At 45.3% G+C, this 13,971-nt stretch overlaps 1 protein-coding gene across 3 annotated transcripts in view; it reads right to left on the bottom strand.

The window, feature by feature from the left end:
* The window catches only part of LOC147446538 (glutamate receptor 3.3-like), a 41,614-nt gene extending 32,515 nt beyond the window's left edge, over window positions 1-9,099 (bottom strand). Inside the window, exons 1-2 of one of the 3 annotated variants that reach the window (XM_086525756.1) lie at window positions 8,897-9,099; window positions 8,365-8,763 (exon numbers count right to left, since the gene is read on the bottom strand). In XM_086525756.1, coding sequence (XP_086381882.1) covers window positions 8,365-8,763; window positions 8,897-8,991 — 494 coding nt within the window. In that variant the 5' untranslated portion in view covers window positions 8,992-9,099. Of the gene's footprint in view, window positions 1-8,364 lie in introns of all 3 variants that reach the window. The other 2 variants (XM_086525754.1, XM_086525755.1) reach the window with 2 other exon arrangements.
* Between the last annotated feature and the right edge of the window lie 4,872 nt (window positions 9,100-13,971).

The raw sequence follows: 13,971 nt of genomic DNA, 5'->3' as shown, positions 1-13,971 counted from the left end.
GCACTGTCTACGAATAGACTCACAAAAGTGCCAGATCACTGCTAATCTAGACTTGACTTGACTGACTGAACCCTGCTGTGGTGTAGCTTGTCCACAGCCACATAGGGTTGGGATGTGTCACGTGACATACTCCCTTATAGCTGCTAAAAATCTGATCTGCTGCTGCTATCCAAAAGCGCTCTAAGACTGAAATTTGTTGTCCAAAAGCGCTGGTTTTAGGCTCCTCCAAAACGCTAGGCAGTACGGGAAAAGAGAAGCGCTATCTGCTGAAATCTGTCGCTGCAGTCCTTGGCTGAAAACGATGATTGAAAACGCTAGGCAAAGCTGAAAACACTGATGGGTGTTGGCGTTTTTGGGTTGAAGAAAAACGCTAGGGGTTCTTGTGAGGATCCACCTTGAGGGCCTGCTACAAGGTTGCCTTGTGCTCTCTTGGTTTCATCTGCCAAATAGTGGTAGCCTAGGTTTGCTTATATATTATCTTACCCAAATTGCCCAACAAAGTCACTTAAAATAATAAGTGAAAAATGTCAAAAATAGGAAAAATAGGTTTAATGCACTGGAAAATGCTCCTGATGGATTGTGTTGGATTCTGATGGTAATGCTAATGATCATGATGTGTGCAACCAAAGGATATGCATCTACTCTAAGTGCCTGGGCATGCATGGTCTGCGAACAGACTCACAAAAGTGCCAGAACACTTGCTAATCTAGACTGACTGGACTGACGGAACCCTTGTCATGAAGTAGTTTGTCCATGGACACATGGGGTTGGATGTGTCACGTGATAGAATCGACACGCCCAAGAGGACTTGGGTTACGTGCGACCTCACCAAGCAAAAAAAAATTATGTGGTTCTTTTCTTGAGTGATACAAAACACTGCCAAAGCTCTAATACCAATGTAAGGTGCAGCGGAAGTGAATGTTGAACTTTGCTAAAGATGAGTGCTCCAAACTGTGCTCAAGGGTTCCTTTTACTTACGGAAGGAAGAGCCTTCCGTTCCTTTAGTGAGAGAGTGCAATGGACACAAACAAAGTGGTGAACACTGTGAATGAAGGTGCTGAGACTGAGAGATAGAGAGAGAAGAATACGACACCAAAATGTTGTCAAAACCCTCCTCCGAAGGCCCTACTCTCTATGGCGAGAGTGGTCTACTATTGATTGCACAAATCTCTACAATGCTTTGGACTTGCCGAAGATGACGACGACGATGAGGACGCACGGGCTGAAATCTGAAAACGCTAATGGCTGAAATCTACAAATCTTTATCCGTTGATTTTTGACTCTATGTCGGAGACGATGCGACAACGACGCGCTGAAAATGCAGATGCTGAAATCTGCGTTTTCCGCGCTGAATCTGCAAACTTCGATGGATCTGACCGTGCGGCGAGGATCTGTTGCGGAAAGGTGAGATCTGCGAGGTTTGGGACTTCTTCTGCGGGTTCTAACTGCTGAAACTGAAAACACTGGTCTATGGGCTGATTCTATCGCAAAGATCTGCAAAAACGCTAAGGTCTCAGGCTAATGCAAAAACGCTAGGGCTGAACTGGACTCTATTCTGGAAATTTGCTAGCTCTAGGGAGTCTGCAGTGTCTTGTTGTGCCTTGCTGTGGATCTGCTAATCTGCAATGCCAAAACACCAGGGGCTGAATTGCATGCAAAAACGATAGGCTGGATCTCGGGTCTTGATGCAGAAAACACTAGGTGAACTGCTGGCCGGGAGTTCTTGTTGAGAAGGTGCCTGTTGAACACGAAGTTCCTGCTGCCTCTTCTGCCAGAGAGTGTTAGCTCTAGGTTTCTTTATATACAAGCTTATCAAATTTGCTCTACCTAGTTCCCAACAAAAGTCATTAAAAAATAATAAGTGAAAAATATCAAAAATAGGGAAAATAGATCTATGCACTGTAAAAATGCTCCTGATGGGTTTTGACTGTTATCTGATGATCATGCTGTGTGCAACCAGAGGATATGCATCTACTCTAATTGTTTGGACTTGCACGGTCTGCGAACAAACTCACAAAAGTGCCAGATCACTTCCTAATCTAACGAAAGTGAACCCATGTCATGAAGTAGCTTGTCCACATACACATAGGGTTAGATGTGTCACGTGACATGCGATCATGTCTTTAGAGATTTTCAAGACCGAAATGCTGCAATCATTTCGTCAATCATTCCACTCAAGCACTGTCGTGTGCGAGTAATCATTTCCAAGAATCCCATTTCAAAGTACTTCTTTCATAAAGTCATCCAACAAAATACTGTCAACGCATCAGTATCCTTGAAGTCCAAAGGGAAATCAGTGACTTTATTCCATCCAGGCAATCTGTGACAAAGGAGCGGAGTAACTCCCCTCTTGTGCGGTCCCACCTGCACCTGATTCAACCCACTACAGATTCAACCCGCTGATCTCCGGGAACTCTTGGAATAGCCAAAGCTAGACCAAAAGCGTGAAGGTAAAGTTCCAAATCTGGGGAGTATCTGTTGGGTCCTTCTCCTCCATCCATTTCGCATTCAATGCCGGATGGTTCTTATCTAAGAACCACCCTTCACTTTACCTTTCTCTTTCTTATTGCCAAGGACTTCTCTTAGAGACATGGTGTGGACTACAACGAGACCTTTGCATTACTTGCAAGGATGGTGACCATTTGGATAATTTTTGCCCTTGCGGCCTTTTTACGGGTGGCCTGTTTATCAGATGGATGTCGTCTAGGCTTTTCTCAACGGCAACTAAGAGGAGAAGGTGCATGTGGAGCAACCTCCACGTTCTTGGATCCACATTCAATGACATGGTTTGCAAGTTGTGGAACGCTCTCTATGGCTTAAAACCATAGTCACAAAGAACGCCCATTTTTTGGCTTCCCGTCCCCACTTGCCGTCCCGCTCTCTTGTTTACACTAAATATCCATTTGAGCCCCGTCCCCTGACGCGTCCCTTGTGACTATGCTTGAAACAAGCCTCTCGAGCATGATACCACAAGATAGACTCGTTTTTCTTACGACACTCCTTTTGCAGACCCAGATTATATTCACAGTGAGGGAGGATTAGTGACTCTTATCATCCTCTGTGGACGATCTTGTGATTACAGGTAGCCATGTTCAACACTTCTGCAGTATTATGGAGACCTTGGCTAAGGAGTTTGAAATGGCAGGCAGACCTCAGGTTACTTCACTATTTTCTTGGATTGGAGATATGGCAGACAGAGTGAGGCATCTTTCTCTCTCAACAACGCTATGTCCAAGAGTTGTTGGTATAACTGAGTGTAAACCTATTTCATCTCCTATGGATCGCAACCAAAAGTTTCCTCAGTAAGACTCCTCAAATGAAGCAGACGCTAGAGTTATCTAAAGGTTGGTTCTCTTATTTCGGGTGCTCAACACCCAGCTTGATGCCAATTTCCCAGTGGGACTTCTTAGCTTATTCATGCAAAGACCCACCAAGTCACATATGGAGTATGCTCTTCGGACTCCGCGGTATTTAAAGCAGTCAACATCGTTAGGCATTCTCTATGTTTCTGCAAGTACAGACTCCAAGATTACTCTTCGAGGATGGAGTGATTCAGATTGGGACAAAGATTTCAGAGTTACCAGGGAACGGGTATTTCCATGCTTGGAACGCCGGAACGGCGTTCCGGCCGGTCGGCGGTGATTGGAACGCCCCAGAACGGCAATCCGTTCCGACAGTCGGACTCATACCGGAACGGTCGACCGGAACGCGTTCAGAACAGGGCCGGAACGGCGGAACGGGCGGAACAGCCGGAACGGCAGATCTCCAAAGTTCAAAAACGGGCAGAATTTTGAAATTTTCAAACGTTGAGAAAACGGGCAGTAAGCCCTCAAAAGCTATATATTGCCAAGCCCTCACACCCTTTTCCTTCACAAGCTCTCAAGCTCTCTTGCTCTAGCCTCTCAAGCTCTATTGCTCTCGAGTCTCAAGCTCTCAAGGCTCATTGCTCAAGCTTCAATCTCTCAAGCTCTCAAGCTACCAACTTCCAAGCTCTCAAGCTCTCAACCTACCAAGCTCTCAAGCTCTCAAGCATCAAGCTTTCAAAGTTCAAGGCTCTCAACTTTCAAGCTCTCTTGCTCTCGAGTCTCAAGGCTTTAAGCCTCAAGCTCTCTCGAGTCTCCTTCCAATTTCCATCATCTAGATTCCATGGCCTCTTCTTCTCGTACAACCCCCTCCGTTCATGCGGGCAACACTCAAAAGGCGAAGGAATGGTCGTGGTGGGATGAAGTGACCTCGGAGGGCACCTTGTCGGCGGCGGGAGGTTCTCGTGCATGGGCATGCAAGCTATGCTCCTACATGCGGAAAGGGGGGCATGACAAAGTGAGGGCACACTTTCTTCGAGTGCCGGGACATGAGGTGAGATTTTGCTCCAACGTAACCATCGAGAAGAGGAAGGACCTCGAGGAAAAGGATCGGCAATTCAACCACAAAGCCAAGCCCGCACGCAAAGGTATTGATCCAAAGACCCTCATTTTCCCTTCTTCCTCTCTACCCGGTGTAGGTGTTGGTGCATCTTCACAAGGTCCAAAACGTCGCCAAAGGACCCTTGCCACCTCTTGGGACGCAAAGAAGAAGGAAGAGGTGGATGCGGCCGTGGCTCGATTCTTCTATCACGACCATATCCCATTTGTCGCGGCGAGGTATGTTCATTGTTTTATGATTTATCAATCTTCTCTCTCATTTCTTCCGTTATCGTCGGTTCCACCTTTTTGATACTAACCTCTTCTATGTTTGATCGAAATAGGTCAGAGTATTGGAAAGTCATGGTGCAACGGATAGGAGAGTATGGCACCGGCTATGTGCCGCCATCTTCAGAGGCTCTCCGGACCACTTTGCTCGATCGAGAGAAGGCTATCGTGGAGCAAGCAACCCTCAATATTCAGCGTCTTTCGGCAAAACATAGCGTTTCCCTCATTGCCGACGGGTGGAGCGATACAAGGAAGAGATCTATCCATGGTCTCGTCGCATACTCGAGTGGAGAGATGTACTTTGTGCACTCTCATGATGCCACCGAGAGTTGCAAGTCCGCTGATGTCCTCTCTGCAGAGTGGACAGCGGCCATAGAAACCATCGGTGAGCAACACGTGGTGGCCTTTGTCACGGATGGGGAGGCATCAAATAGGGCAGCAGCAGCTATTACAGAGGGCCACTATCCGCATGTGACAGTGTGCTTTTGCATGGCACACTGCTTGAACAACCTTCTAAAAGACATCAGCAAACTAGACTGGATCACTCCAGTCATTGCTGATGCAGTGAAGATTGTTACTTTCATCAACAATCACAACTTGGTTCGGAGTGAGTACCTCAAGAGGTCGGGCGGGAAAGTGCTTCTAAAGTATTCAGACACCCGCTTCGCATTCAACTTTCTTCTTGTGCGCTGGCTATCTGAATGTCAAAATGCGATCCGACAAGTCTTCATCAGTGATGAGTTCACCACCTCCCCCTATGCAAAGACAGTTGCAGGAATTTTGTGCAAGGATAAGGCAGAGGATCTTGAGTTCTGGAAGGAGCTCAAGAGTCTAGACGCACAAGTAAAACCGGTGGTTCATTTGCTTCGAGTTCTGGATGGCATGGATCCTTGCATTGGCAAGATTTATGAGGCAATGGACCGCATGATTGAGCAGCTTGCATAGCTTGAGCCGAACGCAGAGCGGTATGAGGAGATCCATGCGCTTTGCAGCTTAAGGTGGAATTCATATGCCTCTCCTTTACACGGGGCAGCGTACATGGTGGATCTAGAGTTCCAAGGTGCAGGGCAAGAGACAGATAGGGAAGTCATGAACCAATTTACAGAGATCTTAAACAAGATGGTTCTAGACAGAGATGGTCGACGCATTGTCAGAGATCAGTTGAGACAGTACAGAGAGATGCGGGGGTCATTTGGCAGTCCAGATGCTCAGATTGATCGTAGGAAGATAGGTTCAGTGCTATGGTGGGAGGACTATGGCTATGATGGCCCTGAGCTTCAGAAATTGGCAATCCGTATTCTCAGCCAGTCAGTTAGTACCTCATGCTTGGAGCAATTGTGGAGTACCTTTAGCCACATTGCTTCCAAGAAGAGGAATCGGCTTGGAGTGGAGAAGGCTAATGATCTTGTCTTCGTCAGCGTAAATTTGAAAATGCTTTGCAAGAGTACAGACAAACAGACAGATCCTTTTACACAGTGGGAGATGGAGCAAGAGGTTCCTCAGGTAGGTGGAGATGCACATCCACCAACACCAGGTACTTCATCCGTGGCTGAGATTGAGCCGGACCTAGAGCTCGATGATGAGGAATGGGAGGATGTGCATGATTTACAGCCGGCTACTACGGATTGGGAGGCCTCTCAGGTTAGTGGCTCTTGAGTCTTGAGTCTTTGCCATTTATCCTTACCTTTTTGTATGGCTGCTTGAGCCTTGCCCTCTTTGCCATTTGTAGCTACTAGCATCTTTATGGTATTTGTCACCTTCAGTCTTTTGGTATTGTGGTCACTGGTCACTGGTTTGCCCCCCTTTGTTTTTTTTGTAGCACCTTGGCGGCCCTTGAGGCTTGTTAGCCATAATTAATTCCAAAGTGTTATCTCTGACTACTACTCTTGCAATTATTTGAGAGCATTGTGTATGGGCATTGTGTTTGCTCAATGTTGTATATGTGTTATGTACTCTGGGCGCCGCACATCCCAATCAAGTCATAATAAGGTTGAATGGTCTTTGAATCGTGTTTTTTGTGGGTATTAGAGTCAAAGAACTCTAGTACTACTTGTATTCAAACACATAACGCTAAAAAAAAACAATATTTGGGTGTTTTTTTAGCCTCCCGTTCCGCGCCGTTCCCGTTCCGAGCCCGTTCCCGTTCCCCCGTTCCGCAGGGAGGCCCGTCGCCGTTCGCGTTCCGCGTTCCGGGCAACTCTGAGAGATTTAGATGGACGGCAATCCACTGTAGGTTACACCTTTTCTTTTGGCTCACGAACAATTCCATGGAAAAATCCTACACTTGCCTATCATCCACAAAGGCAGAGTATAGGGTTGTTTGCAATGCTACATGTGAGTCTGTGTAACTACACAGGCTACTATCAAAGATTGGCTTACCACAGCAGACAACCACGATTTACTCAGATAACCAAAGTTGGACAACCATTGCCAGGAACCCGGTTTTTCATACCCCGACCAAGCATATAAAGATACAATATCATCATGTTTGTGAAAAGACCAAAGATGGCTCTATTCAACTAGAGTATTTTCCAACGTTCAACAAACCTGTTGATATCTTCACCAAATCTCTACCATAGGCGACATTATCCTCTCGTGCCAACTCCCTTGGATTGGTCCCATTCAAGAGTTGAGAGGGAATATTACAGTTTTAAATTCCAATGGTGACTCAAGCATCTCGAAAGAGCAGATAAGAGAGTGAGTATTGGTTTGTGGTTGTGCACTGTCGTCTCTGAACTAGACATACTTTCTCGGTGGTGCATTCCACAGTGTTGCCCACCCAATGGGCTAGCATGAGGCGGGACTATTGTTCCTAGGGTTTCCCGAAATCAGTGTGTGTAGTGTTTTGCAGTTTTGCTCATAAAATGTGGACACTATGTCACTTTAGTGACTTATCACATCCTATTAGCAGTTTTAGGTCAGTTTATCCAAGTCGTGGGGTTCCCTTAGAGGTAGTTAAAAATGAGGTTTTCTCTATATGTGCAACCCCCCCTTGTACTTTTGGTTAGCCAACATTTGGGTCCAGTGCACTCTCTCTTTACCGTTTTTTGTCTCTTTAGTATTTTTCTATACACCAATGTTTTCTCTCTCTACAATGTTTTTGCCTTGCAATCACATTCTCTCTAGTACTTGCGCTCTCTTTTGCTATCCCAGCCTCTACTATAGGTTGACTTACAAATTGACTACCCATGCCCGTTCATTCGACGGTATGGGATAGGAGGATGCTTCCAAGGAGATTTGTCGTAATAGATCATAGGTCCATTGGCTACCCGGTCCCGAGAGAAGGTTTGTTCGCTGTTGTAGACGAGATCATCACCTGATTCACCTTTTTCCGTTGCACCTTTGACAGACATATATAGGTTTAGAAATAAAACCCTAAGACCTTTAGGGGTATAGGTTTATTTCCCCTTAAAACATATAAATCCCACTATATTTTGTTGAAGTCTTTCTTTCTTGTTCTCCTACTTTTTCATGTGAAATTTAACTCGCATTTTCTAGAGTTATATGTGTTTTTGCATCTTAACATACAAAAGTATAGCACAATTTGAAATCAAATTGTTGAAAGTAAGTTTCTTGTCAGAGAAGTAAATGCTAATTGAAGTGGGGCAAAATGTCATGTTCATAAAAATATGGTGAAGCACTCGTGCAAACAGAGAATACAAATTTAGAGGCATACCAATAGGCATTCATAATGCGACGTTTGTGAGAAACTTGATCTTGAATGGGGGTATCAACAGCAGGAGGGGGGTTGTGATGGTGTGATGGAGGGGTAGGGGCCTCCTCGACAAGTGGGGGGTTGGTAGGCAGACTGGGTGACAAGCGAGAAGGAGAGGGTGAAGGGGGAGCATTGGTGGCTGCCACATTTGCTCGAAGAGTTGCCTGACCCTGTGTAGAAGAAGAGCCGCCATGACTACTACCTCCCTCCCTGCTCTTTGATGTTCTTGCAAAATCTGGATTTTGACCTTCTAGCAAATAAAGTGCAGCTCCTGTGACCGCAAAACAACCAAGTAACGCAATCCATAATGGCGTTGAAAATGGCTCCCAAAAATCCCACAAAGTCCCTGCACTCCCGTACCTGCAACCCAAAATGCCTGTTTATGGTCTGGTCGTCTTGCATTATGTGCCCACTGATGCATTTAGAAAGACGCCACAACTTTGTGACAATAAAATAAGCCCATCACGTTTTGTGAAAGCTTCATATGCAATACCTATCTTGCAATTTTGTAAATCCTATAATTTTCCTTCCACCTAGCTTCTGCGCTCCTTCTATTCCTTCATGCAAGAGTGTGCAACAGTTTTGCATAGTCAATCTTTGCAAGGATGGCACGAAAGGGCCCAGACATTGTTTTGCCTTCTTTTCAACCCGCGGGTGATCAATTTTGTAGGCTTGCAATGGTGGCTGCTATTAATTTCACCTTTGCGCGAAAGCTCCAAGTATCTCTTTATGGGTGAAGCTTATGGACCTCTTTCTTTCTAAAATTTTGTCTAAATAATCTTGCTTCAAGAAGACTTCATGAAATACAAAGGTAATTTCAACCATAATGTATGTTCTTATTTTGGCATATAAATTCTTGTTTTTTAAAGAACAAAATCCCATGTACTTAAATTGTCAAAGATTACTTAATATCTTGGTTGTTTCGACTTAAGAGTATTACCTTCTCAATTTGCTACACACACACATGAGAGAGAGAGAGAGAGAGAGAGAGAGAGGAGCTTGTCAGACCTAAGGTAAGACCGGGCAAGCCAAGAGCCAAGACTCACATGCGGTGAAGGGGTGTCATATTTAACGGGTTAGGAGCCTATATATGGTGAGGTTGGGTGGAGAGTTGCATGATTGAGTCCCTGTTGTCTTACATTCGTATCATAGCTCAGGGCGGGGAGAAGCTATGGAGGAGGGGGAAAGCCTTGCATGAGCTTTGCATGAGGCATGCAAGCTCCTTGCAACCCAAGAAGATCTCTCTCTCTCTCTCTCTCTCTCTCTCTCTCTCATATGGCGGTGTGATAGCACCCTCGATTGCAAGCTGTGAGACATCAGCTGTGAAGAGCCGTGGAAAAGGCCGCTTGCGGGAGGAAGGGGTTGAAGGTCAATCTCTACAAAGTGGTGCGCTTGTACCCTTGTTGTGTGTGTGAGGCCTTGAGGAGCAGATTTCGTTATTGTTGCATGCTCGAATGAGCTACCTAGCGCTCACCCTCTCTCCTTCGTGCTCTGTGTTGTCTGCAGCAACACCGTAGCTCTTTGTTTAGAGCTTTGTGTTCACATAGAGGTGGCCAAATTGAATTAAAAGCGGATGGCTCATTTACTAAGGCCCAGAAATTGATAGTAGGTTGCATGCGCACCCTGAGCACGACTCCCTACCCAATTTGGTGAAGAAATTTCTTAAGGATACGACTATGCAGTGCATTGAGGCGGTTTTCAACTATGTATTGAAGCCATAATGGAATTCAAAAGCAAATTCGACAAAACCCTTGAAGTTTTAGAGAGAAGTGGCTTTTTGGACAAGGATCCGGATGCCACAAGAGCAAGGAGGCAATCATGGTTAATAACCATTGTTTTGTAGGTTCCGCAAGGCATGCAAGGTGGACCCAGGAGTGTTGCAATTAGTTCAAGCATGGCTCCAAGCATAGCTAAAGCAAGGCCATGTGAGGGTGGACGGCCTCAAGAGCTAAGCTGCATTTACACGTCCGTATAACAAAAATTGTACCTTTAATTTGGTAGTATGCGTTGTATACCCGTATTGTACGTGTATTTCCAAATAAAATGTATTTTGATTGAAAATTTGTTCCCCCATGAGCATATGGCCCTCCACCATCCTTCTTTTGGCCACCTCACCAATGATGTATTGTTTATTCCATATGTAATTATTTTTTATGTAATGGAACATTCAAATTTGGTACTTGTTCTTCTAGACATACAATACTTTTTGCAAGGGACTGCTCTTTGTTTTGTACTTTTAGTGTGTAGTGCATCCATGATGCTAAATAATCCTTGGTCTAAATGTAAGTTACCCAAGATGTTTAATATTGAATGTTTTATTTTAGTTGAAAAGTAGACAAGGACATGATGCGAATGGTCTTGGAAGTAAAGTCACTTAGGATTCTTTGTAAATAGCCAAGAGAGAGAGAGAGAGAGAGAGAGAGAGAGAGAGAGAGAGAGAGGAAGAAGAGAATTTTAACGTCATAAGAAACTATCCCAAGAGATCTTAAAGATCTACCCGACGAGGCCAACGAGGAGAGTTGAACTCAAGACCTGTTATTCAAGAGGGAAATGGCATAACCAATCTACCACACTCGGGGTGATAGAAAGGTTATACCATTTTCCTCTTTTTATTAGCACGTGCGCCCGTGCACACACACACACACACACACACACACACACAAAAGAGAATTTCAACACCGTAGGAAACTATCCCCCAAGAGACCTTAAAGATCTATCCGACGAGGAGAGTTGAACTCAAGATCTGTTATTCAAGAGGGAAATTGCATAACCAATCTACCAACTTGGGTCATATAAAGTTTATACTATTTTCCTCTTTTTATTAGTACACACACACACACTGTTAACCCTCACGGCACACGGACACCCTATCACCTACAACAGACGTGTATTATGTATTTGGTAGAGTCAGGTACCGGGCTTGTCGGACCAATAGGAAAAGGGTAAGAGTGATCGCCGATGAGAGGCGCACTCTAACACGAACATGCTAGGGTTAGTTGGCTAAGCATGGGCGCCCAAGTGTGAATGGGGTGAGCTCCTATAAAAGCCAACTAAACCTAATTTTTACTCATTCTCTCATTTGTGCAATAGAAGAGTGCTCTTGCTCCATCTCCATCTTCTTCTTCTTCACCTCCTTGTGTGTGTGTGTGTGTGAGAGAGAGAGAGAGAGGGAGAGTGTGTGTGCGATCGAGCATTACGAAGGCACGACGGCGGCGAGGCGGTTGAGCACGGCACGACTGCAGCTTCTTCTTCATCGCGGCGAGGAATCCACCACAAAGGCGAGCGTAGAGCGGTGAGTGACACACCCTTTGTTCTCTTGAGCTTGCTAGTTTAGGCTTGTTGTGTGCTTGGAGCCGTTTGTGGCTCGCACACGGTGTATTGGCAAGTCCCTTGCTTCGACAGTGCGGCAAGGAGCGCACATTTTTGGCGCCGCTGCCGGGGATATGCCCTACACTAAGCTCGGTTAGCACTTTACGTTTTCTTGTGGTGTAATCTCTATCATAGGAAAGGCAGGGAATGAGTGTGTGTAGTTGTGTGGAGATTTCTGTTTTTTGCGTTTTCTACGTTTTCTGGTTTGCACTGCACAGTTAGCGTTTCTTGCGTTTTTGCATTTTCTGCATTTTCTGGTTCTGTCAAGTTTCAATTTCTACAGTTTCTGCGTTTAATTTTCTGTCAAGTTCTAATTTTTTGCAATTTCTTGCGTTTTTTCAATTTCAGCAATTCTTGCGTTTTTCTGTGCTTTTTCAATTTTCTGCAATTCTTGCGTTTTTTCAATTTCTGCAATTTCTGCATTTCTGCATTTCTGCATTTTCAATTTCTGCGTTTTCAATTTCTGAAAAAAAAAATTCTGAAAAAAGAAAAAAATTCTGAAAAAAAAAATAAATCTGGAAAAAAAAAAAGGAAAATAAAAAACGCGAGTGAGCGGGCGGTTAAATTTTTCGAAAATAAAAAACGTGACTCTTAAAACGGACGGGTTGGTTTGTATAAAAGATAGATTGGGATCAGGCTCATTTGCCCAAGCCCAAGCCCAAGCGTAGGCCTCACTCCTCAGTCTTATGATATATTCTAGACTCACTCTTATATATATACCCTACTCCCTCAAGAGAGAATGAGAGCATGTGGGACAAGTCCTCCACTCTCCTCCTTTCTCTTCCCACTTGCACCCTTAGACTTTCTAGTTTGGGCCTAGTTCTCTACTGGAAATTGACAGTTTTAGGGATTCCGAGGGCATAGAGTGACCAAACAGAGGGCTGTAAAGCACGGCACGACCCTCTGACCGATACGCTCGTTTCGAGCTATCACACAGCCCATTCCACGACACGCTCTAAAAAATCTAGCAAAAAACACAAACAAAAAACACGCTAAAAACTAGTCACAAGGCCTCCTAGAGCAGCTTTTTGACACCTTAGGGTATCAAAAGCACATGCACTTACGCTCTGGGCGGGTGCTAAAACACGAGCATATTGAGGGTGCCTCTATTCATACGGACACCCATTACCCATCCACGATAAGCTCTAGACCCTCAGCGGGGACACAAGGTAGCACCACCCAAGACCCTAAAATAGCCGCTAGTGATTCCTCCTCCGATTCAGAAATCATGGAAGCATACCCTACCCAAAACACTGAGAGAGTAGGCCATGCACCTCCCGAAGCTCCACAGCCTAGTACTAGTATGTTTAGCCGTTTCATGGAAACATTAGGTAGAGCTACTCGCTCGGAATCTGATGCAAATGAAGCACACGAAGCGGGTGGGGAAGCGAAATCTCCTTTCACATCGCACGTGGACCCCACACCCCCAAAGAGTGTCCATGTGGATATCCTACCAACTTCTTACCAAGAAGGCCCTGTTGAGTTGCCTCCTTCAGAAGTTCCCTCTAGAGTACCGTTGGCGACAAGTAAAACCACGGGGAGCAACATTGCTTCTACCTCACAAGAAACCATTAACACGTCGACTCTAGAAGGATTGTTCATTAATGATCATTGGACATACGACCTCCACACTGAGGTGTTGACGGATCTACACTCTAGCCACGCCTACCATGTAGGATGGATAGAGATTGTACAATCCACCTCTAGTGCCACGAGCATTGAAGATCAACAGAAAATGATCTGTAATGTTATCCATGGCATTATTCAATCTGAAAGGCAAAACCGAGGGGTAAATATACTCTCAACTGGCCCCATGAGATTTCTGGATACGAGCAAGGCTCAACAGCCTACTCTATCACAAATGGAGACTCCTCTAATGAGCCCCATGGACCCATCTTACGTCATTTCACCTGGGGTCTCTATGCAATCTGAGCCTCCGAGCGAAAACTTTAGCTTCCCTAACTTGGCTCAACCCTCTATCAAGGAAAACACAGTGCTCACTCCAGGGATAAGCCTGACAGAGAATGTACCGATGACATCTACGGTTAGCGCAGTGCCACTACCTAGTGTCGTAGTACCTAATATGGGGCCTCGACCGTATGTGCCTCTAGCCCCTTATGCACACATGGCCCCCACACCTCCAATTGTACCACTTGCTTATGCTCCTCGAGTGCCGCTCCCTAGCCCTTATCCGAGTGG

This window comes from Adiantum capillus-veneris, chromosome 12 (assembly GCF_014529385.1).
Source record: "Adiantum capillus-veneris isolate H3 chromosome 12, ASM1452938v2, whole genome shotgun sequence".
In the NCBI taxonomy this organism is placed as follows: Eukaryota; Viridiplantae; Streptophyta; class Polypodiopsida; order Polypodiales; family Pteridaceae; genus Adiantum; species Adiantum capillus-veneris.
This window is presented reverse-complemented; position numbering and strand designations above follow the sequence as displayed.